Source organism: Musa acuminata, chromosome BXJ2-10 (genome assembly GCF_036884655.1).
Source record: "Musa acuminata AAA Group cultivar baxijiao chromosome BXJ2-10, Cavendish_Baxijiao_AAA, whole genome shotgun sequence".
Lineage (NCBI taxonomy): Eukaryota > Viridiplantae > Streptophyta > Magnoliopsida > Zingiberales > Musaceae > Musa > Musa acuminata.
In genome coordinates, this window is record NC_088347.1 from 37,992,460 (window position 1) to 38,020,071 (window position 27,612).

General features: G+C 36.7%; 3 protein-coding genes across 8 annotated transcripts; all 3 read left to right on the forward strand.

Annotated features, from left to right (window-relative positions):
* Positions 1 to 3,845: 3,845 nt before the first annotated feature.
* LOC135625589 (ubiquitin-conjugating enzyme E2-23 kDa-like) lies at positions 3,846 to 10,221 on the forward strand. Of its 6 annotated transcripts, none has more exons than XM_065130583.1 (8): positions 3,846 to 4,007; positions 4,746 to 4,819; positions 5,061 to 5,135; positions 5,867 to 5,946; positions 6,556 to 6,670; positions 6,987 to 7,039; positions 7,342 to 7,470; positions 9,913 to 10,221. In XM_065130583.1, the coding sequence occupies exons 3-8, from the start codon at positions 5,092 to 5,094 to the stop codon at positions 10,038 to 10,040; spliced, it is 549 nt and encodes a 182-aa protein (XP_064986655.1). In that variant the 5' UTR covers positions 3,846 to 4,007; positions 4,746 to 4,819; positions 5,061 to 5,091; the 3' UTR covers positions 10,041 to 10,221. The 6 variants fall into 6 exon arrangements, with proteins under 6 accessions (XP_064986655.1, XP_064986656.1, XP_064986659.1 ...); XM_065130584.1 differs by having other exon boundaries at positions 5,064 to 5,135; XM_065130587.1 differs by lacking the exon at positions 5,061 to 5,135.
* Positions 10,222 to 10,820: 599 nt separating this feature from the next.
* Positions 10,821 to 20,214, forward strand: LOC135625591 (probable RNA-dependent RNA polymerase 2). The gene is made up of 4 exons (XM_065130590.1): positions 10,821 to 11,650; positions 13,308 to 15,199; positions 18,020 to 18,170; positions 19,368 to 20,214. The coding sequence occupies exons 1-4, from the start codon at positions 11,123 to 11,125 to the stop codon at positions 20,115 to 20,117; spliced, it is 3,321 nt and encodes a 1,106-aa protein (XP_064986662.1). The 5' UTR covers positions 10,821 to 11,122; the 3' UTR covers positions 20,118 to 20,214.
* Positions 20,215 to 21,354: 1,140 nt separating this feature from the next.
* On the forward strand, positions 21,355 to 27,189 carry LOC135625594 (heat shock factor-binding protein-like). Its single transcript, XM_065130594.1, has 6 exons — positions 21,355 to 21,509; positions 23,074 to 23,127; positions 23,424 to 23,447; positions 23,537 to 23,579; positions 26,557 to 26,720; positions 26,813 to 27,189. Exons 1-5 carry the CDS (start codon positions 21,480 to 21,482, stop codon positions 26,682 to 26,684), a joined length of 279 nt encoding a protein of 92 aa, XP_064986666.1. The 5' UTR covers positions 21,355 to 21,479; the 3' UTR covers positions 26,685 to 26,720; positions 26,813 to 27,189.
* The last annotated feature ends 423 nt before the right edge of the window (positions 27,190 to 27,612 follow it).

The following is a 27,612-nucleotide window of genomic DNA, read 5'->3' on the forward strand; positions in this document are numbered from 1 at the left end:
GCGTCCTCACCTTCCTCTCCACCGCCGCACGCGAAGGCCGCCTCCCTTTCCCTCGGCGGCTCATGCCACAGATCCCATGGCGTGTGGATCTGTTCAACCTATGGAATCCAGCCTGTCTCCACCTTGCCTCCTCTAGCCATGCCTTTCCCATAGGAAAGAAGATGACCGAGAGCAATGTGGCTTGAAGAAAAGAGAGGCCGAATGAGACTATAAATGAAGCGTGAAGGGAGGTAGATATATAGATAAGACTTGACACAGAGAGAGAGAGAGAGAGAGAGAGAGAGAGAGAGGAAAGGAAGTGATGCTGCTAAAAGCCATGTTAGATAGCGGGGGCGAAAATTCCAAAGCATGGCGGCATTTTGTCGTTTAGCTGGACGTGGGCTCATGACAGAGGCCGCGGCATTTCCGGGGCACGTGTCTGACAGCTCTGGCACGTGGGCCGGAGAGTGTGACGTGTTGTTCTACTGACAACTGTGCCGAGGATTTGACTGCAGCCGCTCCACGTCAATTGTGCGCGGGTTTTACTGCGTGCGTGCGTGCATGCATGCATGCATGCGTGCCACATTCTACTACACGAAGACCTGCAACTTGTCCGAGATCATCCTTGTTTCTTTGCTTAGCCATGTTTTGATCCTTCCGATACATGACTACTAAGTATTTATATTAAAGATTATAATTTAAAGAAAAAAAAAGGCGATTTTTCTTCGTTTTCGAAATTTTTTCAAACAAAGCATTTTATTTTTTTAAAACACTTATCCTAATTCAAAAAATATTTAAATTGTCACTCAAAAACATTTTCCACCCGTTTTAGTTTATTATGATCATTATAGCAAAAATAATATAAGGCCTATTTTATAACACTATAAATGAATAAAATAGAATCAAAACGTAGTAGAAATCATTTTATTTATTATATTAAAATTCATATATATATATTTATTTATTTATAATAGTTTAGAAACAACATCGCTTAAATAGAATTCAAAATTTATCTTATTAAGATATTTTGATCATCATAATAAAAATGCTATAAAATTTACTTAAAAATATTATAAATAATTCAAACGAACTTCTAACTTCTGTCAAACCAACTATAAGCCTAAACCTATGATATCATAATGATCTACTACGAGTAATGATAATCAAAAAGACGTAATATGATATCACTTAATAGTATTTTTTAATAGCATATTACCTCCATAAAATTACGGTGGTGATTGCCGGACTATTCTGATTTGCCTGCAACTGCAACATGCGATGGTGACGATACATTTCTATGTAGTTCCATTCCTTGGAAGACAGTGCATTGTCATCTCTAATTTGAGGATACAATGGACATTATATTGTTGCTTTCTATGTGAGCGAGCATATAATATTTAGAAACACAGATGAAAAAACTTGTTACTGGCCGTAAAAATAATTGAAATTTACCATTCTATGCAACTTGATGGAGAGCAGATTCAAGAAATAAGGAGCTTCAGAGATAGGATAAGAAAATATGTGGCACAAGTCAGATCGAGTGTGTTTCACTGATCACAAACAAACAAAATGAGAGATAGGCAAAGCAAATGGGAGAAATAGTTTATGTTTTTTCTCGCAACTTTCAGATATTGTTGTGTTAATAATATATAGGCTTGCTGGGATTGCACATAATAAAATTCTGCAAACAAAATCCACATAACATCTATTTTACTACTACATATAGATGACCAGTTAGTTAACGGTTGACTCCGAGTCAGGTTTGCTGCACTGGGGAGCAAGTACGAATAAGACATAACAACTGTTGACTTAATGTCCGAGTAGAGAGAAGGTGAGGGACTCGTAGAGAGAAGGTGAGGGACTGGTAGCGATAGCCTTGTTAATTCGACCAACCCAACACACATAAATAATAGCATGCAAACTGCTGATGAGCCATTAAATTGACCTCCGACTTAGATGTTGATGATTGTAATCGATGTGGAGGAGGGAATGATGAGCACTCGGTGTGGAGTCGAGTAGGTAGAGGCAGTGCAGTGGGAAAGGGGGGACCATCGGTGAGGAACATGGCCAGCTTAATCCAAGAGGAAGTGCATTAGCAAGTGAACAAAGCGGCTTCTTGTCGATGCATGGCCTTTCTTTTGCCTTAGCTGTTGCGTTAGGTGTTAGAACGGGACTGTTGCACATGGTAGCACATGATGTACTACTAATTGACAGGGAAGCGTGGGTGCCACTCCTACTCCAATCTTCTCCCTTCTTTCTTCCCCTTCATGCTTGGCCAAGTTATTTCTTGTAAGTTTAGTTTGATGCGATTGCCACCTTATGGATTTTTGTCCAATATATGTTCTCTGTGACTGGAGTTGCACCTATCTATCTATCTATCTATCTATCTATCTATCTATCTATCTATCTATCTATCTATCTATCTATCTATCTATCTATCTATCTATGCTTGCTGTAAAACCTTCCCAAAATGAGTTAATCTGACTGTTCTTCTCATCAATATGTATTAGAATTTCTTATGGTCATTCAGAAGAGTAATTGTTTATGGTATGTCATAATTTAATAGTTTAATATTGTTCATCCTCTTTTAAGATGGAAGCAGCCATATTACCTTCATTACCCTTTTTTATTTCACCTTGGTGATGCTTGCTTGCTTGCTATAGTCAAATAAATAAAATACCCATCCATTTCATTTCATCACTCGAGTACCAAGTATTCATGAGCTTAACAACAAAGGGCTTCCCCTTGCAAGTTCATATTTCACACTTTTGTTGTTGTCCTCGTGTATGCTACGAGAGTCAGACCCTCATCTCATGGCACATTGCATATTTGCTAAGCATGATGATGGTGATGAAGCTTGCACCACCCTTTTTCTTTGCCACAAAAGTTGGAGAGAAGCTTTGGCGGCACATGCACGAGTAGTCTCTAGCCATCTTCAACCTTGGGCATTCGATGGAGTTAGAGGTAGTAGGCCCCGTTAGTTGCCTCTAAGTTGAGAGAGAGAGAGAGAGAGAGAGAGAGAGAGAGAGAGAGAGAGAGAGAGAGAGAGAGAGAGAGATGCGATACCACTACATACTTGGTTCGGTCCATGTCTTGGAGTTGCTTGGACAATCATAATAATCTTTGGGGAGAGGACATGGTCTACGGGCCACATACAGCATCGGGTTTAGGTTTTAGGTTGCTCGCTCACGGGGCAGAAGAGTTTTAATGGTGCATGTGCTGCTGGTGGAGCTAATGATGCAGCACTTTGGAAGAGGGGAGCATGTGGGGTGGCCATCCATGAATGAGGGAGGGAGGTCTCATGCGGCTGTAGGTTTGACACCCACCGATGAGAGAGGAGGGACACCGGATGGATGTTGGGTTAGCTGGCTTCTGGAAGGCCTCTTTTGGTGGCCCCTCTTCTTTTCGGCTGTGAAATGTTCGATTGCATCAGGTAACTCACTCCAAGAAGAAGGAGAAGAAGAAGAAGAAGAAGAAGAAGAAGAGGAAGAGATATCTACGTTCATTTTAAAAAATACTTTAAAAATATTAAAAACTTTAAAATAAGATTATAAATAATAAAAAAGGGGTTATAGAAATTTTTTAATATCATTGAAATTTTTGACCGATTATATTTTCAATACATAAAATCCAAACGACCCGGTCCGATGTGGGCGGCCCAAATCTGACCACGACCCGATCCACATCAACCCAACTTGAACGTGGATTGAGTTTAAGAGTCGGGGAATCCGGTATCCGCAATTACCGGATCTGGGATTCGGATGCCGAGTGCATTCAACCCGATAACCCTGAGAAGCCGTCGCAAGCGTCCATGGGGAAGCCCAATGCATGAACCGAGAAACCCGACCGCCCCTGTGAACGTTACATCGACACGAGGCAAGTCTCTTCCCCAATCTCTCTCTCTCTCTCTCTACCTCTTTTCCTCTTCGTCCCCCATCGGCGTCCTTCCGTCTCCCCTTTCTCGCCTCCTCCCCTTCAGGCTTCATGTAACGCTGGCCGTCAGAGCTGGAGTCACTGCCGTCACAACTGTAAGAGATGCTTACCGGCGCAGCCTAGATTTGTTTCTGGTTTATATGGATTTGCCTCATGCTGATTGATATACACAGATGCGTTACATCGATTTGTTGTTCGGATTTTGATGCGCATTGGTATCCACCAAAACTATTAGCTTTTGCTCTTCCCTCTTGTTCTGCCACATGATGCATTATTTCTTCAAAATTGCACCTGAAGTCGCATGAATGCTCAAATTTCAACTGTGGCAAAGTAAGCAACTGGAAAGATGATCCCGAGACCATGTATGTGTATGTGTTCATGATGAGAGAGTAATGAAATGAACCGAAAACATTGGTTCTAGAAGAGGTGATTTTTCTGTTTTATCATGGAGCTGCATTAAATGTTCTGGGAAACAACAGATAAATCTTCATAATAGTAGTGGTTTATTCTCTCAGCTATCGAACTAGATTTAGTTTGTTCTTTTTTTCTTTTACTTATATTTGTTGCTCCTTATGAAGAGGCAAAAATGCATCGAGCATTACTGCAGTAGGTAGGTACATGTAAATTGGGAAACAAAGCATTCATTTGGAACAATTAATTAAAATCTCACGCGGTGTTGTTGTAGCAGTGCACATGTTCTAACTTGCTGTAGAGTGCATTCCTCCATGGATTACAACCCCAAACATGTAGCTTAACATGTTTCAATATGCAATAGCCTCTTTTCTTATGATAAAATTTATTTGTTAATATTTGATAATGTGTTTTAACTGCAGGAACTTGCCTTCCTCTAGTTTGACTGTTTCGTTGATGATGCATAAATAAAAGTAGGAACAGAGTCAAACCAATTGTATGTAAATTTTTTCTCTTGCTATGTTCCTAAGATATGGTATATTCTGTATTCCTTCGTTGTTTCATGGAATCAACATTCTATTTTCTTCAATAGAAATTGATTCATATCAAATGACTATTATTCCATTGAATTACTAGTTTTTTTTTGCATATATACATATCTTTAAAAAGATCAGATTTACTTCTGGACATCTTATTGCTATATCTTTTCTGGGTCTTAGTTAACTATTGGCATGCAGCAGGTCAGACTGGAAGATAATTTACCGTAAGATGTCTTCTCCAAGCAAGAGACGAGATATGGATGTCATGAAATTGTAAGGTTTATTGTCTTTTCATCTGTTATTTGATGGAAATGACATTTATTGGAGTGGCAAATGTAGACACCACGATAAAGAAATGGCATAATGAACTTATGCATTCTCTGTCCTCATTTATGCACTGCACAATTTTACACCACTATCAATATGTATATCATAAACTGGAATTTGGCAAAAGTTTCCTCATCTCTCGCAAGCCTTTTATTTTTAGCAAAGACCTTCTCAAAATTTGCATGTTTAGAGATTTGGTTCCTAGTCTGGAATTTAGGATGCTGCTTCAATATTTTATGGAGGCTCTTTGACTTAAAAATAATGATAATTAATTTCTTGTGCTTTGCATTCTTTCCTGGTGGATCCACACCAAGCATATTCACATTATGCATTCATTTGCGAGTCAGTTAGATAAACGTGCTTTCTGTGTTGAATATTTAACAAAAATGTAATGTGGCATACAGATATTTATAACCATATGAAAGAATTTGTAACTGCTAGTGAATGAACACCATTGCCTTTTTCACTACACCCAGTCCACTTGCTTTGGAAATGCTTGCTTATAGCATCTTTTGGTTCTTGCATTTAAAACCATGTCAAACTTTCTTCTCTAACAGTGACATGTTTATAATTATGGGCTCCCATAATTATCATATGCAGTCACTGCATTTTTGCCCTTCTATTTTCCAAGTGAGATTTGTGCTAAGGCCAAATTTCTGTTTTTTCCTTCTTTGTAGGATGATGAGTGACTATACGGTGGAGACCACAAATGATGGCCTTACTGAATTTAATGTGGAATTTCATGGGCCCAAACAAAGTATGTTCTATTTTCTCCTCACGTAATTTTTCTGATTGAAATAATATTGATATTGTTGTGTAGACCTCTAGATAGGTGAACTATCTCTTAGTTGTTTATTATTTGAAAGATGGGTTCTTTATGTTGTTAAGACAGTTGAGATTTAAGTGACTGAGAAAATGAATTTTTGTAATTTTGGTGAGTTACCTAGTTAACAATCTAAAAGACTTTGATTGCAGTGGTTACCTATGAAAATGTGATGGATATATTTTCTTCTTTGTAAATATTTATCATTCCTCTATATTTGCTTCATGATGCACGAAACTAGCCCAAAACCATAGTCTTAAATTGAAACCTAGATGTCTGTAATATATATTTTACTCGGATTAATCAATGGCCAAATCCTAAAAGTAATGTTGACTCCAAGAAGACTATTATATTAACAAGCTTTATTTACTTTTATGCTTCTCTTAAGCGATACTTTATGTTAACATGCTTGGTTCCTATTGACACTAAGGGAGAAAGTAATTCATGCTTGAAATCTATAATTTTACTAAGTTTTATTATTTAGCGGCTGCTGCACTCAAACATTACCATGATCTTGTTTCTTCTTATCTTGTGCACTTGCAGGTCCCTACGAAGGTGGGGTCTGGAAAGTTCGTGTTGAGCTGCCAGATGCATACCCATACAAGTCTCCTTCGATTGGCTTTCTGAACAAAATATTTCATCCGAATGTTGATGAACTGTGAATACGAAGTCCTTTTCTTTTTAATTGTAAAATACATTGCAATGTTTCTTACAGTATTGTTCACAGATGATTTTCATGATAAAGTCCCAATATTTTCACCTATCAGGAAGCTGATGTTTAAAACTGATTGATCTGTAATTGGATGCATGGTGCTTACAAATATATTCTATCGTATAATTTTGTGCTAATTGCTAGCCTCAATTGACCAGTTAGTGATGTAAATGGAAGATTCACACAACAATGCTTCCTGGCTAATTTTAGTTGTTTCTATCAATTTCTTCGTAATTTCATAACCATGTTTTCTATGCTACAGGTCTGGCTCAATATGTTTGGACGTAATCAACCAGTCATGGAGCCCCATGTTTGGTGAGACTGTTACAGTTCAATTGCATCAAAGTGATTTCTTTGTGTATATCATGGAGAATCACTGATTAAAAAAATTATTTGAACTTGCCTCTATAAGAACCAGGTGTAAATTTATTTTGCTTCAGATATTTATACATTTCGAAGAATTAGATGTTATGGCGTATAACCATAATTTAAATTACTAATTGATCAACCCATTCATGTGAATTGTTTTTTATAAAGGTCCTTTATCCATATGATATGATATACTCTAGATGGGTGCTTGATATTTCAGTTTCTTATGTGACTACATTGTGCTGCAGATCTTCTGAACATATTTGAAGTCTTTCTTCCACAGCTATTGCTATATCCAAATCCAGCAGATCCATTAAATGGTGATGCAGCATCACTGTTGCTCAAGGATCAACAGCAATACGAGCAAAAAGTAAAAGGTAAATATTTTGTTAGTTATTTTATTATACTTATTTTAACTTTCATTTGATAGTATATGAATTTCTTTAATTTATTTATTTCTTCATTCTTTATGCATCACCAAACATGTCTCTAAGATCTGCAATTATAATAATTTGTTTCATATGTTGAGATATTTCTTCTTCTTATTATTTGTAGAATAAAGAAAGATATGCATGCACTTCGTATGGAAATCATAATCTCCAGTTTATTGGGACATCACTGCAATGGTAGGCAACTTGGTTATCATTTTAAACCATCATGAGCCAGGAGAGTTCACAGAATTCATCTAGTAATAGTTGTTTCATTATAGAAGATGATTTAGTGTATGAATTAGCTCATTGATGAGACATGATTGTAGAATTGAGGAATATGTTGTGAAAGGAATGGTTTTCATTCATTGAGAAGATAAATATTTATACAGGTTTTGAAGGAGAGATTAATCATGTACTCAAATCACGTAATCAAATCCGTGATTGATCCTCAAATCATAGATTGATTGATGATATAAGGAATGCAGGGATGTTATTACATGTGTGCCGTTATCATGATTTTCTATCAATTATCAGGTGATCACAGTCAACTTTTTGTGCACCTGATATATTTCTTTTATGTTTAATGATAAATAGAGGTTTAGGTTATACCTTGACGAACAAATGGTGAATAGCTATTTTATGATGAGGTGGCAAATCTAAGAGCAGCTGCCATGAGTTAATTTCAGCTGTATTTATCTAACATTTGTTTATGATCTACCCTTAAACTATTAAAATGTGGCTTTGTTCTCCGATGCACTTGGTCATGAAGATGGCTCCCTCTAGTGCTGCACTAATCATAGGCTGTCTCAATTACTTAAGGCACCGTCACCGAGAGTAGATGAAACACTTAGTTTCTCCCCTTGATTCTATTAGTTGCTTGTGCAGCTTGAAGAGTCAGGATGCTGCTATATAATATGGTGAAGGATTGACAAGAGGATATTTTCTGGTGTTTTGGATATTTCTTCATTTCCAAGATTCTTATAGAAGTTCATTCTATCTTGTCAGCATCTTGATAGATATACAAAGAGCAAGGAGGGATGTGTTAGTTCATCTTGATAAATTCATTCCTAAAATTCCAATTTGAGATCGAAGTCCTTCAAAGTTATATATCTCTGTTTTCTTTGCTTTTCTTCTATGTTTTTGGAGGACACCTCAAAGTTAAGAGCTGTCTTATGGTATTATCATGAAGAAGCAACCTTTTGGCTGGTCATCCTGGTCCATAGTAGTATTGAGATTGGGAATTATGACACTTTTTAGTTCATCCTTTGGAGACCAAATGGAAATCCAAGGCTATGCAATTATAAGAGATATTGATGATATTTATTTTTAATGTACAAAATTTGGTATAGCAGTCTTAAGATGTTATAGCTCATTAGCTGGCACCCTTTTCCAATTAGGGAGCTCTATAGAGTAAAAGCACCAGATATATATGGTCTAGCAAAGTAGAAAGAAAAGAGAGAAGAGAATTCCATCATAGACCAATATAATATTTTTTGTTGACAAGCCAACGGGTCTATGTGTAGGCGAAGACAATCACAGAAAACATCATGGAGTGCATACATATAAATTGTGTCATCACCTAAACAGATTAGCTTCTTGATGCAGTGCATGGTGAGTAATGCTCCCAAGTTTTAAGATAATAAATTCCAAGCTCAACCCTATCAAATTTCAAGAAAATTGTTCGTATCTTGAGATAGTTATGAAAATTCAAAACCACTAAAGTACAATACATCATGAATTTAATATGTATTATAATTTGTGCTTGAATTTTAGTAAATTGTGACTTATTAATTAGATGGTTGAGGGATTCAATGTACAAGAGATCTATAAAAGGGGAAGGATGTAAGATTGGTAGGGCATTCTAGTTTTTTTTTAAACCTTATCAAACTTTTTTATTCCGAGCTATCAGCTCTTAGCATCTCCTGAATTAGAGAGTTCTCTTTGTCCTCCCATATCTCACTTTTTTTTTTCACCCTCTTCTTCTCTCTTTCTTTTTGTTTCGTATTGCTTTTGAACTTTGGTTTTCTTCTAATGAATAGAGATTAAGCTTAAACCTCAAACTACAACATAGACATACACATTATGTGCTTTCAGGCATGAGTGACATTCATGTCAGTGGTTGGAGTGCCCGTTTGGTTTGAGTTCATCGGTGAGGTTTGAAAAAAAAAAAAAATGGACAAAAGGTGCATATTAGCCTAAAAGAAGTCATACCTATTAGATATATCTTACATTGAGACTAGCTTGTCATCTAAACATCTCAGGTGCCTTCGCACATCAACTTTTTTCAAGTAACTAGGAACACATGCTAATCTTTCTTGTCAATGAATTGTATCTATTTTGTAAGCTTTATCAACCTTGATCAGATTACTAAATTATACATCTAAACAGAGTACTGTGAGCGATACGCAAAGAGAGAGAAGCTGGAAGATGTTTCCGATGGAAGTGATGAAGACATCAGCGACGACGAAGTCACAGGGTCCGACAATGTTGACATTGCTGGAGATGCAGACCCCTGAGGTGCAATCATTTGGACCCCGAACCATAGCAATAGCAAATACAACATTCATGGTTCATGCTGTTGTTCCATGTCTCCACAATGTCAAAGTGTGTACTTGTTGTTTCTGTATTTGTTTGAACTGTAGCTGTTACTTCACATTGACTTAATTTCAAGTGGCATGAAATCTTTTTTACCTTCTATTGCTATTGACTAAAATGCACTAATGTCACCTTTTAAGTTTTTATTATGCCAATTTATTGTTGGAATGGTATATTTTCTTCCAGCTATTACGTTTTTTATTTTTATTTTTTTGATATGGTATAATTTTTCAGATGAATTGAATCACTTTGGAAAAGCAATTGACACTAAATTTATTGGGCTTTTTAAGGTTTGTTCTCTGTGATGTCTATTTAGTAATACTAATTTTATATGAGAGTTCTGCAATAATATATAGTTAATGTAACAAATATGATTATTGTCCTAATCTGATGTGTTTGGTTGTAGTTGTTTCAGGTATCGGATCCATGTTGGGCCTATCGAACACCAGCTCATCATGAAGTATAGGGTATCAGACCCATATAGAATGATGTTGAATTGAATCAAAACTATCCATCACAATATATAATCATATGCTTAATCACAATATTTGAGTTGAAAACATCATAAAGTCCCAACTTGAGAACAAGATTAAAATTTACCCAAAATAAAGTTACATGGAGGCTCAATAATTGAAACCTCAGTCAGACCCATGAGATTTATGGTCTAATTAGTTGATCAAGTTAATCGAACCTAATTATTTGATTTGATTTGATTCGATCAATTGACATGAATTTTCTTATTCTTTACCTTTTGGCAAATGAGTAATAATTTCACATTCGGGTTATTGATTGAAACAAATGAACCCGAATCCGAACGGGTTGGCTCCGAACTCCGTTCACTTAAGCTAAGCCCCCCGTCATCGTCGTACGCATATCTCGTCTCCCCTTTTCTCCCTCCCGCCAACTGTTCACTGTCTTCCTTCACTTCCCTCGCAAAAACCCTAGCACCGAATCCTCGGTTCTCCCCGGCCGAGGAGTTCTAGCCACGTCTCCGGTCACAGGAATGGGAAGCTCCGGAGCCACCGTGCAGGTCTCGAACATCCCCCTGGCCGCCGTTGCCGGGGAGTTCTTCGAGTACTTCGAGGCCGCCGTGGGCTCTGTCTTCGCTTGCGAGATCGCCACCGCCCGCAGGAACTGGAAGTCGAGGGGCTTCGGCCGCGTCCAGTTCGATTCCCTCGCTGCTGCCGAGCGGGCGTGTCTCCTCGCCGCCGAGGGCCGGCTGCCCAACTTCCAGCGCGCCCGCCTCACTATCACCCGCTCTCGCGACGACATCGTCGCGAGGGCTGCCGAGGAACGGAACCGCGTCGAGGGGGCGGTTCTCCGCGCTGGGGTCCTCGTGCGTGAGAACCGGATGGAGGTCTTTGGCGTGTGGGAGGGGGTGAGAGCAGAGATCATGCCGGAGAGGAAAAAGTTGGAGCTTTTCGTCGAACAGAGCGGCGAGAAGTATAAGCTGGAGGTGATGTTCGGGGATATAATTGCGTCTTGCGGTTGTTGCTTGGATGGAAGCGAATCGAACGCCATTCTACTACAGGTTTAAGCTTTATTCTTCGTCTCTTCTTCTTCTTCTTCTGCTTCTTCTTTAGGCCTATATATAGGTTCACTTCAGTTTGGACTTTGGAGTTATGATTCCTGGAGCATTGTAAAACTTGGTAGTGTATATTAAGAAAGATGGATGGGAGAACGAGCTAATTAACCTTTTTTTTTTCTATTCCTAATACCTGACCAATTTTAAGACGAAATAGCCTTTGATTTCGAGAAATCTTTATCTAGGTACAAGATTTTCAAATGAATGCTAAGCTGGGCCACCTAGAATGACGTGAACCGTGCCACTGCCACCATTTCTAGGACTGGTCTACGTCTCACCTATTCAGATACCTGCATGATATAGTGTCTTTGCATGTAAATCTCATTGCAGTCGCCCAGATAAAAAGTTTGGAGATGATGATCTTCTAGCTAACTCTCTGTGGAAGTCATTGATGATCATGCTTTAGGCGAAACGTATTCCTAAGGTGTGATCAGTGCTGTGTACAATGCCTGGTTACATATTCACCACAACATTCTGGAGAAGCAAGCTTGAAGAAAATAAGTGAATTCATTTAGTAATCATGTTTGGTTGTCTATGTGCTGTCATAAATTAGTTTAATATTCTGTTAATTGTTCAAGATCACCTCTGAAAAGATCAATGGTACAATAGATTTTGAAAGTCTTGCATTTAACAGGTCGATATGTTCAAATTATAGGCTGATGTAGATATTCTCAACTCTCAGTTGACTGGGTTGTAGAACTGGTGATAGGACTTTAATTTATGTGAATAAACATTTTCAAAGTAAACAATTAATGGATATTAATTCCTTACTGTTCTAGCAAATTAACAACGAATAGCACCGTGATTTTGTAGACTGAAATTGAAGCAGTTGATCATCATGCCACAGTTTTCTGTCATCTGTATGATAACATTAGCCATTCTTGTCTCTCTAGATTCATAGGGTATGATGCCTCTTAGTGAATGAATAGTTTATCTTAATGGTCTTGAGAATACCCATAAATTTGGACCTGAGTGCTTAAGTGGTAATAATATTGTTTTTTTTTTGTTCTTTTTTCCATCATTTGATGTTGCATAAGACCTTTGGACTTTTCCTTCCCATAACTAACAAGAAAAATCCTTTTGTTTCCAATTATAATATGGAGGATAGTACCATCCAGCTCTATAGCCCTCTGAAAACCTTGAAATAAAGTTAATAAACTAATAAAGATTTTGTCTAAATGATGTATACACTATATGAGTTTAGATTAAATACATAATAAAGTCATATGCATTTTTGTTTGCCACTTGACCATTACAGTCACAGAACGAGCATGTACTTGCAAAGTCGGCAACAATAGGTGAAATTCTTGTGTTTTTTTAAATAAGCGTAGTTGGTATATAGTTTTATTCTTGTTTATTTGGCACAAAAGATGAGTGTATTCTTACCCAAGGAAGAAAAAAGTAAATAGTTGATCTGACTGTGTATTCCACATACTTACTAATACATAGTTTTTGTTAAGAAATAGTAAATAAAGTCTGTTATTCTGTTTTTTGCTCACGCTTTTTTCTGTTTTTCGAATTCCATGTGTACTATTCAAAGTGGTTCTTATCTTAATTTTTAAATTTATCTGTTGATGAGAATCTTGAACTTGTAATATCTCAGCTCAAATATTCACCTAGAAGCTACGTCAGAATCCATGGGCCCATGGTAAAGTCAAAATTATCCAATGACCGCTACCGTGCTTGTAGAGAAGACTTTCAGTTTCCTTGGTTTCGCACTTCAGATTTTTCTCCAGATAACACTATTGGGAAGTCTTGTTGTTACTGTTTGCAACTTGCAGCAGGATTGTCATGTCCAGAGATCCTTAGAGATTTGCCATTCTCCACGGTCCTGGGGGACCTGAACCTTTTTAAGGGGGAACTGTGGTTTCCTTCATGGATGCTAGTTCCCATTGTCAATTGCCCTAGTGACCATTCAGTGGCATTTGAGATTCTTTATCAGATAAATTCTCTGGTCCACATGCAAAAAATAACTTTCAGACAAGTCACTACTGATCTGTTTGACATTTTCAAAGGATTGCCTTTAGATAGTGCTATAAAAATCCTTATGAAGATGCATAAGTTGACTTCAACTTGCTATAATCCTGTGCAGTTCATTAAAAATCAGCTGGCTAAGATAAAAAATTTCCATGCTCCCTCATCCAATAAAAGCACAGTAGCACAGAACTTAATGTGTTGTTATAGAGTTCTTGTTACACCAACAAAAGTTTACTGTTTAGGCCCTGAACTTGAGACCTCTAATTATGTAGTGAAGCATTTTTCCACAAATGCATCTGATTTTCTTAGGGTTTCTTTTGTTGACGAAGATTGGAGCAAGCTTCCTTCTGATGCAATCTCAGTAACAATTGACCGAAATTTTCTTTCTAAACCTCACAGAACTAGTATTTATACCCGCATACTATCTGTTCTCAAAGATGGGCTTCATATTGGCTCAAAGAAGTTTGAATTTTTGGCATTTTCAGCAAGTCAGCTTCGAGCAAATTCTGTCTGGATGTTTGCCTCTAATGAAAATTTGACCGCAGAGAGCATTAGAAAATGGATGGGTCATTTCAGTGGCATCCATAGCGTGTCCAAGTGCGCAGCTAGGATGGGTCAATTATTCAGTTCCTCTGTGCAGACACTGAATGTCCCACGCCAGGATGTCAAAATCATTCCAGATATTGAAGTTACTACCGAAGATGGCAAAAAATATTGCTTTTCAGATGGTATTGGAAAAATTTCATTGTCTTTTGCTAAACAAATTGCTAAAAAGTGTGGGTTAAGAAATACTCCGTCGGCTTTTCAAATTAGATATGGTGGTTACAAAGGAGTAATAGCCATTGACAGAACTTCTTTTTGGAAGCTATCATTGCGGAAAAGTATGTTGAAGTTCGAATCAACAAACACAATGCTTAGTGTCACCAAATGGAGTGAATATCTACCATGTTTTTTGAATAGGGAGATTATCTGTCTCCTGTCAACACTGGGAATAAAGGATGAAATTTTTGAATCTATGCAACATGACCAAATGCAGCAGTTGGGCAAAATGCTAACTGACAAAGAGGTTGCTTTAAGGGTACTGGATAGGATGACTGGTTCTGAAGTTAGAACTGCTATAAAGATGTTGATGCAAGGTTATGACCCAAATTCAGAACCTTATCTGTCAATGATGCTTAAAGCCTATCGGGACTACCAGTTATCTGATACAAGAAGTAAATGTCGGATCTTTGTTCCAAAAGGCCGAGTTCTTATTGGATGTTTAGATGAAACATGCAATTTAGACTATGGCCAGGCATACATCAAGGTGACTATGACAAAGGAAGAGCTACAGAATGAAGATCAAACTTTTCTCAGAAATACTGACCAAACAAGTGCAGTAGTAGTTGGAAAGGTGGTGGTTACCAGAAATCCATGTCTCCATCCTGGTGATATTAGGGTCCTTCAAGCTGTTTATGATGTTGGGTTGGATGATATGGGCTTAGTTGACTGCATCATATTCCCTCAGAAAGGAACAAGGTATATTTACCGATGAAGTTCTGATAAATATTCTTCATTTCTAGAGAAGAAAATATTTATAAGTCTGTGTGATGTTCTCTCAATCAAAAAATAACGCAAATAGCAAGCTCTGGTTAGATATTCCAGTAGCAAGATAGTAAATTTTCATCCCTAGAGACATCTAGTTGTCTCTCATTTAATGAAATATTGCTAATTATAAATCCATACGATAAAGTAGCTGGAAATTTCCATGAATATTTCTTCATTCACCCTTATGATCTCCCTTATCTTGCTCTTGGTCCTATGTCTTCAGACCTACGATTCCCAACTTCTTTTCTGGATCTATGCCTCCTTGCTGTGGCACTTAAACTTGCTTCTGTACAACATCCAGATTTGACCGGCTGAAAGAGGTCAGTGTATTTCTAAAAGTTTGAAATAGTTTTACAGAGAAAACTTCTGCTGTTGGATGTTCTCTGAAGGAGTATATTTTCACCCTTGACGCGTGTGTCTTGTTTATTTTTAAAAGGTTAGGTACCAAAAGATATTTTTGCAATTGCCTCTCAATGATGAATCAGTCTGTATATCATTCAGTTACCTATCAAATTATGATCAATAATCTTTAAGTCACCTATTAAAAATGCTTTTGAAATTTTGCTAAATAGGTGGGAACTCACGGGGAGAAGCATACCACTGATTTGGTCTTTGTGTAATCACAATATTCTTTCACACAGTCATTCATATGCATGAATCTTGCAATATTTGGTATACGAGTGAACACTAGTAGCCCACACCCTATTTTCTTTAAACTTCTGTTTTGTGGTTCTATTGCAAGCAAATTCCAGCTATGAGAAAACCAAACCAACCAAACGATAATGATGTTGCAGTCTCCCATTGATCTTTGGTCAAGGGAGCTCCTTGCTCTTTTTCTGCATTGCTGAGGCGGTTGTTGTCTCTAGCATGTTTCAATTTTATGTCTTTCAGATAAGTAATGTTGTCTTTGCTCCTAATAATCTTCATCTGGGAGTGCTAAGTTTGTCTTCTAAGGAAACTTCAAACCAAACCAAACATATTTTGTTTAGAAATCTAACCAAGCATGTTTCCTTTAGAAATCAAACCAAACATATTCAGTTTAGAATTTAAATTGAACTGACCTATAGGAAAATTACCAAATCCTTTGGCTTTTGTTCATTTCGAAAATATATTGTATTTTTGGGACACTATGTTATGTGTCATTATAATTTAGTAAATGCACTACATACAAGTATATCTATTATGATACACTTTTATAGTTATGGCATTATCAATAATAATTAAGTACAATATCTGACTTTGTATTCTGACGATGAATAACTCAATCGATGAGCTTGATGGACTAATTCTTTTATTGAGTAAATATGCAGACATTTAAAATCGTTTTGTTTTCCAGAAGTATTCTGACATTTAAAATCGATTTGTTTTCAAGAATTATTATCAATAATAATTAAGTACAATATCTTGACTTTGTATTTTGACAATGAATAACTCAATTGATGGGCTTGATGGACTAATTCTTTTATTGAGTAAATATGCAGACATTTAAAATCGATTTGTTTTCAAGAAGTATTCTTCCGATTCATCTAAGGTTTAAAAGAGGTGAGAATAAATCAATAAACAAGGTCCTGTACGAAAAAGGATGAAAATTTGGCTGAAATTGGACTGAAGTCTAAAATTGGGATGAAATTAGCTCATGCATAAGCACCGCCCAATCCATGCTGTGATACCACCCTGGGGATCCATAGTATCACCATGATCGATTGTAATACCACACCGCCAGTATACTGATTTCTTACAGCAAAGGAAGACTTGGAGCGTCTGTATACACCTACTACCTGGATTGATTGAGTCATTGAGATAAGGGATAAAGTGACCTTAAGTGTTTTAAGTGCAAGAGAAGTGTGAAAATTCTCTGAGTTGTGAAGGGTTAATCCCTTGAAGTTTCATTCTCTTTGGTCTTTCAACTCCTGTGATTTGAGTGGAGTTACTAGTTAGACAGGGTGAAAGAGAGACCTTGTGAAGAGGAGCTTCTCCAAGCGTAAAGTTGCCTCCATAATCTTGGAAGGAGGAAGGTGTAAGAGTCTTGACCTTCACCTGTTGAGGGAACATCATCAGTGAATCCCAATAGCCTCAAGGGATGAGGAATCGTAATTGGATGTGAGCTGCAGATCAAACCACCATAATAGACTTGTGTATACTTTTCTTTTGCTTGACTTGCTTCTTGATTTGCGAAAAGGTTTCAAACTCACACTTGCAGTGATCCACCGCCTCTTCATGTCATTGCCGATCTCAACACAATACTTATAGAAAAGACATTTTCTTGATTTTACACAGACATGGTATGATTATACAATGTTCAGTTTTGTTTGGATTGTATGGTTTTATTAAGTCTTAAAACTGAACTGAACTGAACAAAAAAGTTGTCCGGTTCTCATCATGGTTTGAACTGAACCAAACCAACCAATATAGTGGAACCAAGTCAAGCTGCATCAAAGGCATTGGTTTGGTCCATTTTCTCAGTTTTGCCAATTCACTTTTACATCCCTAATTACTATTAGTAATTACAAGTAACTAGGGATGAAGACAAACCTCACATGATAGTGGAACCTTCATCATCCGATCCCTTTTAGTGTGCTGCTTAATTTATAAGTACCTTGGATAATCAGGTCAAACACAATTGTAGCCTGTTTGATAGGTCAGTTCTGGTGAAATTATTATATCTTGGACTTTTGATATGCATCTCAAATCTTTTCTCAAGTATTTTTTATGTAAAACATGCTGCTAATGTGCATAAACATTTATATGCAGGCCTCATCCAAATGAATGTTCAGGTGGAGATTTGGATGGTGACCTGTATTTTGTTTGTTGGGACAAAAATCTTATCCCACCAGAAACTGATACACCAATGGATTACACTCCTCGAAGGCCACGGCTCATGGATCATGATGTGACACTAGAGGTATTTTCTAACTTGCATCCGTAGTGATTGATGTTGTGGTTACTTTATTATACTCTTTGTGCAATTAACAAGGGAGAGACTATTATGTTGGGATATTTGCTACTGGTATTTACTTCCGTAGTATAGACGAAAACACATGTTCTGACATGCAAGATCGTGTGCTAATATTTTCATAAGTTTGTGAAGTTTGGACATTAAAGCTACTGTAATTGATGTGTTTGCTTTTTGTTTGGCAAACCCATGAGCTTCTGAGAGTTCTGTATGTGCCAGAGTGCAGTGAAATGGCTGGTGTCATTATAATTTAAAACATTCTCCAATGTATGATGTATCTTTTCTCATATATCAATTACCAATTTTGTGCTGGAGATCAAATACATATATTGATTACTGTGAGAATGATAGTTGTCTTGAAGCTTGTGCAGCATAAATTACCCGTAGATTCTATGAGAGTAATGATTTGATTCCATGGGAAAGTAAGGTGTCAGTTCCACTCTTTACTGGGTAATTTCATGTATCAATGAACTGTCAATTTTATATTTTTCCTTCAGCTTAAAAATTTTACATATTTCCACAGCATAGACAAAAACACATGTTGGCATATGACTTATACAAGATACTGTGCTGATATCTTCATAAGCTTGTAAATTTTGGGCAATAAGTTATTGCAATTGAGATCCAGCTAGAGGTTGTAGTTTGAATACCTATTAACGCATTTGTTTTTGTTTGGCAAACACATGCCCTTAAAATAGAAATGAGTTCTAGATGTGCCCACGTACTGGTAAAAATGGCTGGTGTCCTTTTCAATTTAACATATTGTCCAAGGTATGATATTTCTTTTCTCATGTATCGATTCCCAATAATGTGTCAGATAAAAGTTGTGCATATATTTTTTATTACTATGAGGATGAAAGTAAACTGTCTTGAAGAAATATCTTGCCATGCATCATTCAGTTACTGAGTAGAACCCATGTGAGTAAAAGTTCAATTCCATTGAAAGTAAGGTCTTAATTCGATGCTTTACTGGGTAATTTCATGAATCAATGATCCATAGAGATATTTACAATTTTTTGCTTTAACTAAAGTAGTTCTGCTTGTAGGACAAATTACCTCCTGAGCAAAGTTTTATGCTAACTTCTGCTCGGCATATCATGATCTTTTGCAGGTGTCTCATCTTGTATTCCTTTTTTCCAATCGCAGGAAATACAAAAGTTCTTTGTTGATTACATGATCAATGACACCCTGGGTGTCATATCAACCACTCATCTGATTTATGCAGACAGCGAACCAACGAAAGCCAGGAGTCCCAAGTGCCTTGAACTCGCAAACCTTCATTCCGAGGCTGTTGACTTTGCAAAAACTGGAGCTCCAGCTGAAATGCCAAGAGTACTCAGACCCAAAGAGTTCCCAGATTTCATGGAAAGATGGGATAGGTCCACGTTCATCTCCCCTGGAGTTATCGGAAAACTGTACCGAGCAGCTTCGATTCATTTCGAAGACGTAAATTCCGATGCGACGATCTCCAAAGTATCTGCTTATGATTATGATCTCCAAGTTGAAGGTTTTGAGGAATTTTTATCACCTGCCAAAGAGTATTATGATCGGTACTCCGAGAAGTTGAGCTTACTGATGAACTACTATGGGGCAGAACACGAAGACGAGATACTGACCGGCAACCTGCGCAACAAGTCCTTGTACCTGCAAAAGGATAAGAAGAGGTATGGAGAAATGAAAGATCGGATGCTAGTGGGGGTTCGAAGCTTGCAGCAGGAGGTGGAAGGGTGGTTCAGGTGTAGCTGTGCTGAGAGGGACTCATCGAGGATGGCATCGGCATGGTATCATGTGACTTACCATCGGGACTATCATCCCGAAACCACATTCCTCAGCTTTCCTTGGATTCTAAGTGATGTTCTGCTGAACATAAAAGCAGTGAAGAAACACAAACATTAGATCTGGAGGTGATCTCTTGGACAAACTGGTGATATTTCTGTGTATGTTTTTGCTTCATGGCCTGTTTATTTAGTTTAATCTCCATAGCTTTCCACTAGTCGTTGCACCTGTCATAACGTACATGGTGATCATTTTTATCTGAGTACAAGAGTCTGTAGGTTAGTTGGTATCAGAAAAATAATAGGCTCAGTGTTGTTCTTCTCATCGAGCTTGTTAAGGAGGCATGTACAAATAGCAAAGAATGAAGTCAATGAAGAGAAGGAAGGCACGGATCATACAGTGGCATTAAGTTACCAAATGGTTGTCACATCTTATAACTCACTCGTGTAATGTATAAAGAGGGCAAAAGAAGAAAAGAATATTATATACAGGCCTTTTCCCAATACAATTACGTGCTTTTTTGTCCAATCAATCTCTCACGCGTGCGTTAAAGACGTTGCTGATCCTTTTTCTTGCATTTTTACCGTGTGAAACGAACTCGTTTGCATACCGATCAGTATTCATTAGAGTTGGCAAAAGAAGAAGAAGAAGAAGCGAGCAAGCTCTGTATTCGTTTCAAGGAACAAGAAGGGAGATTGTAAGCTTTTCTTTCTTTCTTTCTTTCTTTCTTTCGTATCCACAGATTATTATGATCCAAGTCCCTTCGTTTTGTGCAAATAAAAACACTAACATGCAGCTGTGTACGCTAATGATGATGAGGTTACAAACAAGTATAATTTGAAGTTAAAAGGATATGCTCATCCATTTCTAACTAGCCTTCCTAGTATTTTGATTAATGTCTCATTTATCTTAGATCTGTCTTCCTTTTTTGCTCCACTATACTCTCATTTGATTTTAGTTTATGTTTCGGAATTACAAATATCTATCTCTGAGTTTTGGAAATTAGTCAATTTTTTTTTAAGCCCCTTATCAAACAAACCACAAAAAAAAAAAAAAAATTGATTATTTGAGCAGTAAAAACCATTCGTATAGGCCCACTTTCCATCATGTGTAAGTAAACCTTATATCTCTATTATTGTATTATGGTTGGTTGGTTGGTTCCTTATATCATTTTATGTTTTTAATTAATAGTCTTAAAAAGCAACGAAATGATATTTTTATAAGGAAGATAAATTAAATATATAGAGTGTTTACATATCCCAATCCTAATATTATTAGCACTAAATTACCATTTGTACATTTGGACTCCTCCTAAATGTTTCTTTTTTTTATTATTATATTGAGGATGACAACACTCACTCGTTCCATCCCATCCCATATTTTCTACTCCTTCCATCTCTGGTGATTGATTAGCCAAGAAGACGAGGAGCCTAGCCTCTCTTCGCGTTCTCCAAATCTAGGGTTTCTCTCGCTTCGCCATCCATGGCCTCCACTAATCCTCTCGCCCCCAAGGTAAGTATGTTGACACCCTAACCCTAAGCATCTCGTGCGTGCATTGAGTCCACCGTTTCTTCCTTCGATCTATCGATCGATGTCGTACGCCGAGGTATCCTGTCTGTCTTCTTTGCTTTCCTTCTCCTTGCTGGGAGTTTTGGAGGTTTGATGTTGCAATCCAATCCATCTTCGTGCTCGTGGTATGCCTCTGGTGGGAAGATGCTCGAAGCCATGGAAACGTTTTCTAATTGACATTATGGATTTGTGGCCGATTATATGTATACGAGCGGAGTGTATATACCGATTTGTAGTGGATTTTTTGTTGATTATGGAGTCTTCTATCACACCTTATCTAATGTACTTGTGTATTTTCTCTAGTTTGGATTCTTCAAATTCATTACAGGAATTCATAATGCCCTCTATTTAAATTTTACCTTTTTTCCTTCACATACAAGTTTGATTCTCGTCCAGGTGAAATTGTAGAACATCGAAACACAAATTTCATTTTCAAGGTGACGGGATTTTAGCTTATTTTCGCTACACGGGTCGGTGCATGGCTTATCCATGCAAGTTCCTGTGGCCTTTCGACAAAAGAGTTTTGCATCTAGGCCTAGTTGTCAGAAAGATGCTCTTTGATGATCGATCACAGATATTTATTATTTGTACATTATGATCAGAGCTGCCCTAATAAAGCACTTTTGCTTATATCCACTAGATTGGTCTGGATGGTTGAAATTCCTTTCGGTGACATGGCAAAAAGATAGATTGTATAGGGTGAAGTATTTCATTTCCTTTCTGATATCAGCAATCTCTTTACGTTCTGGAAACGTATCTTAATTCTTAGAATATCTTAATTCCTATATTAATATGTCACAGTCCTATAATGTTCTTTAGAAAAGTTATCATAAAAAAATATTATTTTATTTTATTCTCTTTTTTCTTTTAGGAAGATTGGAGGTAGTCTTGCTATGCATTTTGTGTTGATTAGATGGGTAGAGCTAGTTTAGTCTATTATGTTTATAGTACCAATTCAGATGGGAAAATTTTAAGCTACTGTGGTGGATTTGTTCTTTCTCTCTGTCAAATCTTGTTTTTCTTGAATTCGTTTTCCTTAAAGCTGATCATACTTTCCAAATTGCTCAACTACTTTTGTTTGGTTTGCATGTGTCCTGATTTATTTGATTTTTGCTTTGAATAACACCTGATTTTGTGCTGCTTGTTGCATATGGTAATCTTTTGTACCTCTACATAAGCAACATCTGCAGATGCCATTGTTGCAAGAAGTAAAGTTTGGAGTCTGCTGGCATTATGTTTTCAGGGTTGCTTGTACAAATACTATCAGCACCATCATGAGCATTGTCTTCGTTAGAATCATGCTGTATTATATTTTTTTTATTGGGTCATATGTGCAGAATGAAATGTTGGTTCTTGTTGTATCTTTTTCGGTCATCTAAAATTCCCTTGATGTTGCATGCAGCTCATTAACTGTTCACATATGTCAGTACATTTATGTCTTATAAATAGATGTTTGTTGAGTAATATCTGTTATATGTGCTAAATGGACTTGTTGATAATACGGCAGGCTGATCAAGAATCTGAAGGTTCATTTCAGAATACTGCTGATATGACAGCATTTGTGAGTACTGTCATGCCACATTCTTAGTATTTTAGACTGATTGTCTCCTTGCTAAAATCTTTTCATTTCTTTCATTGTTATGCAACCGATTGCTAGAAGAGTAGGAATTAGTTCCAATTTGATTTCTCAGTCTGCAAATTGACATGTTGAACTTGACATGGGTTTTTACTTATGTAACAGTGAAGGATTCAGCTTCAATTTCTAAACGTTTAAATTTTTCATTGAATATTTGATACCTTTTTTTCTTTTTACAAATAGGTTTCTCTTCAACAATCTCCTCTTTTTTGCTTTTTCAGGTTCAAAACCTTCTGGTGCAGATGGTATTGTCACCAGTACTTTTGGAAAATGTTTTTGTTTGTTGCAGAGACTATACATGCTGATGTTTTAAACCAAAAAAATGACTTTGCAGCAAACCAGGTTCCAGGCAATGTCTGAGGGCATAGTTGCAAAGAATATCCTTTTGCTACCCCGTGATAATGCTAGTCTTGCATACCTATTTTAGTGGATTATGTGGTAGGCAAGATGTTATTGTGTTCCTGTCTCCTGTACATGTTTAATGCATGTTCAATCCATGATAACATCATATTCTCACTTTTATCTCCTTCTCAAGTACATTTGGAACTTCAAGAAATAACTGCTAATCAGAGATGGAGATGTCGCAAGGTAACATTGATTGTGATTTAATATTGAGTTTAGTGGGAGTGATAATTCTTTCTGTGTGATAGTTTTGAGCTAATGAAAATGCTCTTCTTCCATGATTAAAATATGCTAAGTTAGTCAAAGTCTGACATGTATAACTATATCCTTTAAATGAATTTTCCCATGGTTTAGTATTCTAGTCTAGCTAACATTGCCTATTTCTTTGGTGTGTTTGATAGACCAAACTTTTGATACTCCAGCCACGTCACTGTTGATTTAGATGTAGGATGGGACACATACGATGAAGATTTCAAGTTTTTGATGGTTTAAGATATAGTAATACGTATATTGGATTATTGATTAAAAGACAAGTGTCACTTTATTTTCAAGAAAAACTGGTTTTATATATATATATATATATATATATATATATATATGGTATTTCAATCTGTTATTCCACATGCTTAGGTTTTTCTTTTTAAAATCTAGGAAACCTTAAGCTACAGTGTAGGTCCAGATCATAAATGGTATCAAATTTTGTAAAATGTACACTATGATTATTTCTTTCTTTTGTAACTTCTTAGGTATCATGAAAAAATATTAGTGAATTGCTCATTCATTTTATGGATGAGGACTTTAAATGGTTGCGGAATTGCATATTTATCTGGTTTGGTAGAATAAGTGCATATAGGTACACAATTCCATTTTTCTACAGAGATTTAGTACATCAATGGATATGGAAGTTTTTCTATGAAAATTCAAAGATAGTATAGAATGTTTAAACACACTTGATAATTATGTTATGGTTTTTTATGGGCTAATAATGACTTCAATTAAGAGTAGGGGTATACTAATTAGAATTCACTTTGTGTGGAGGTGATTTAGGTTATTATGAAAAAAAGATAAGTGAGGATTTTAAATGGTCCACAATTCCATTTTTCTACAAGGATTTATGTCATTAAATCATATGGGATCATTTTCTTTGAAAATTCAAAGATAGTATAGAATATTTAAATGCACTGGAGAATTATGTTATGGTTTTTTTTGGGCTAACAAAGAGTTCAATTAAGAGTAGGGATATACTAATTAGAATTCACGTTGTGTCGAGGTGATTTAGGGTATTCTACATGTATGATGAAATAGGAGTGTAATTGCAAGATGTAATATTTTATTAAAGTTCTTGTATATTTACTAAAAGGGCAGCCCAATAAACAAGGCTCCTGTTTTTTGATAGATTTACGCAACTTTGCCTCTACAAGCAGAGAGGATGTTTTTGTATCTTGGACTTGGATTGCACATGAGCAATTTTTCTATGGTGTCGAAGCTTCCCCTCTCCTTTTACGTGAATGGTAGAGAAATTGTATATAGAATTATCGTCTCTCACGCAATTTAAAACTTTTATGTTATAAGGCTTGCCTCCATAGCTCAAGTTTAAGTTGAGAACTGACATCAACTAAAACAAATCATCAGTAAATATATATAAACACATATTAGTTTCTAAATGTTTTAAATATCATAAGTTGTATTTAGTTGAACCGATCTTCTATTTGAAGTCTCTATGATTGATTTTAGGGTAATAAAATTGAGGTCCTAATCCTTGGTACAGGATTCTCTCTCTCTCTTTTCCTGTGTGTGTGCATATGTGTGCTTATATATGTGCTGTGTGCATGTGCCCACTATATTGGTGAATATAATGAGTGAAGAAAAGCAAATAGAGAAAGCAACAAGAAGCTGCTTTAGTGTAAGAAATATATTAAATTGCAGAACATTATATGATAACTGAGAAAGAGAAGGAGATTGATTTTGACTTCATCAGATTCCTGGGGATGGCATTTTGGTTCCTGCTTGTTCACTGATTACAATCACAAGTCTACAGTGGCCTAAAACCAAGGAAAACTTTGCTTTATATCCCTTAACCAATTTTGTGAATCTTAAAGCATTTATTCATTAAGGAAACAGTCTGATCATTGTTATTTGATGGACTACTGTTGGTGTGATGAGAATAGTTTCCAAGACCTCTTACTTAGATCATCTCCTTTGGAAAGAACCAGTTGTGCTTCTCTTAGCAATAATAATAATCCCTAAGCATCCTTCTAAATCTAGCACTCTTTTAAACTCGTTGCATTCTCATATTTACCCACATTAAATAATTCCATGTTTTAGATTTGTTCAAGTGGACTACTATCTTAAGGCAAGAATTTGTCAAACTAAGATTCCGTCTGCTGTATAAACTGATATGTGCATGGTTGAACTAAGATCCTAAATCTGTTAGTATTAATATCTGACCAACTCGGTATCTGTTTGACTTTTTAATCTAATTCTTTCCTTTTAGATCTTAATATTACTATAACAAATTCCTTTCATTGCTTTTGGATCAACTTTTTCACAGCTTCCAATGCACATCATTTTTTTCTTTTGAAAAATAATGAAGTTGAGATAAAAGATAACCTGATCTCATGAGTGTAAATCATGATTCAGGGCAACCACCCATCACAGGAAGACTTGATCTCCTGACCTCTGCTTGCATGAATTTTGTGCTGATTAGTGTTATTGCTCTCAAGAAGTTGACTGCTATCTTGGATGTGGTGCGGGGACGATTCTGATCCAACTTTGCTGTTAGAAAGGACGCAAAGATTTGTTCCTTTGTTCTTTCTCAAACAATTGTCTGAGTTTTGTTCATCTGTTTGGTTCATTTGCCCATTGGCTATTGCATTAGATGCATCCTTGTGCTCTTGCTGAAGCTTTTTTGTATGAAAAAGCGTAAGTTGTTTCCTTTTAACTGCGACACACTAGATGAAATGGGAAGCAGGATAGATGAACTGGAGAAGAGCATCAATGACCTCAAAGCCGAGATGGAGGCAGACAGTCCAATAAAACCAAATCCTGAAGAGGATAAGCCATCCAATGAATCTTCATAAGCCTTCAAACAGTCGAGAAGTGAGCTGCAACCTCAGGTTGATATCAATGTGTATCAATGAAATTAGAAATAATATGATTTTTTTACAGCAAGTGTTAATCACAATGATATTTTTTCTTTTGTCGACAGATCCCACAAGTGTTTTGAAGACCAAGTCAACATGATGATTTGAGATGAGCTTCTTATTTTACTGCTGTAGTGGTTTATGTAAAGCTACATTGTTTCCTTTTAGCTGAGAACAAAAAAAAAAGTATTTTGCTTGTACTCTATTAAGTTTCAGTTATTAAACGCTGGGAACAGTTAGGAAACACAGTAGTCACTGCCTGTGTCCCAAAGGTTGGGTGCATTAACAGTGATTTCGATGCACCCATGTGATTCTTATGTTCCAGGTAACATGCTAATTATGGTGATTTGTTATACCTGAGCATTGATTGCAACTAGACTGTTAGTTGTGGCGATAGTTGACTGCATTTTCAGTAAAATTTGTAGTTAAAGTTGCCTCTCTACTCGTGAAATGTATCTTTGATCCATCTTTTCTGATTGTGCAACTCTGATTCTTCATTAAACATTGTATCTTTTGTCCATCTTTTCTGATCGAGCAACTCCCATTTGCTCAAGAAGAATCGCAGCTGATACCTAACAGGAAAGATCACATGGGTTGGCGATCAGTAGTGATATGTGCTAAATTGAGTTATGCATCTGTGTCATCAATACGATGCATTTTCTGAGATAATTCACTGGACGTACTTGTTGTACATCCTTACTCCAGCACAAAGTCTGTGACACCTTCCTTATAGGAGGAGGAGGAAGGAGAAGGGAACTTGCCCCCTTACCATAATCGACTAGACCATTAACCAAGATAATATTCACTTGTTTGTTTTTCTGCTTAAACCAAAACTTGAGCTCACGCCCGTGTTTGTTGGGTTCGA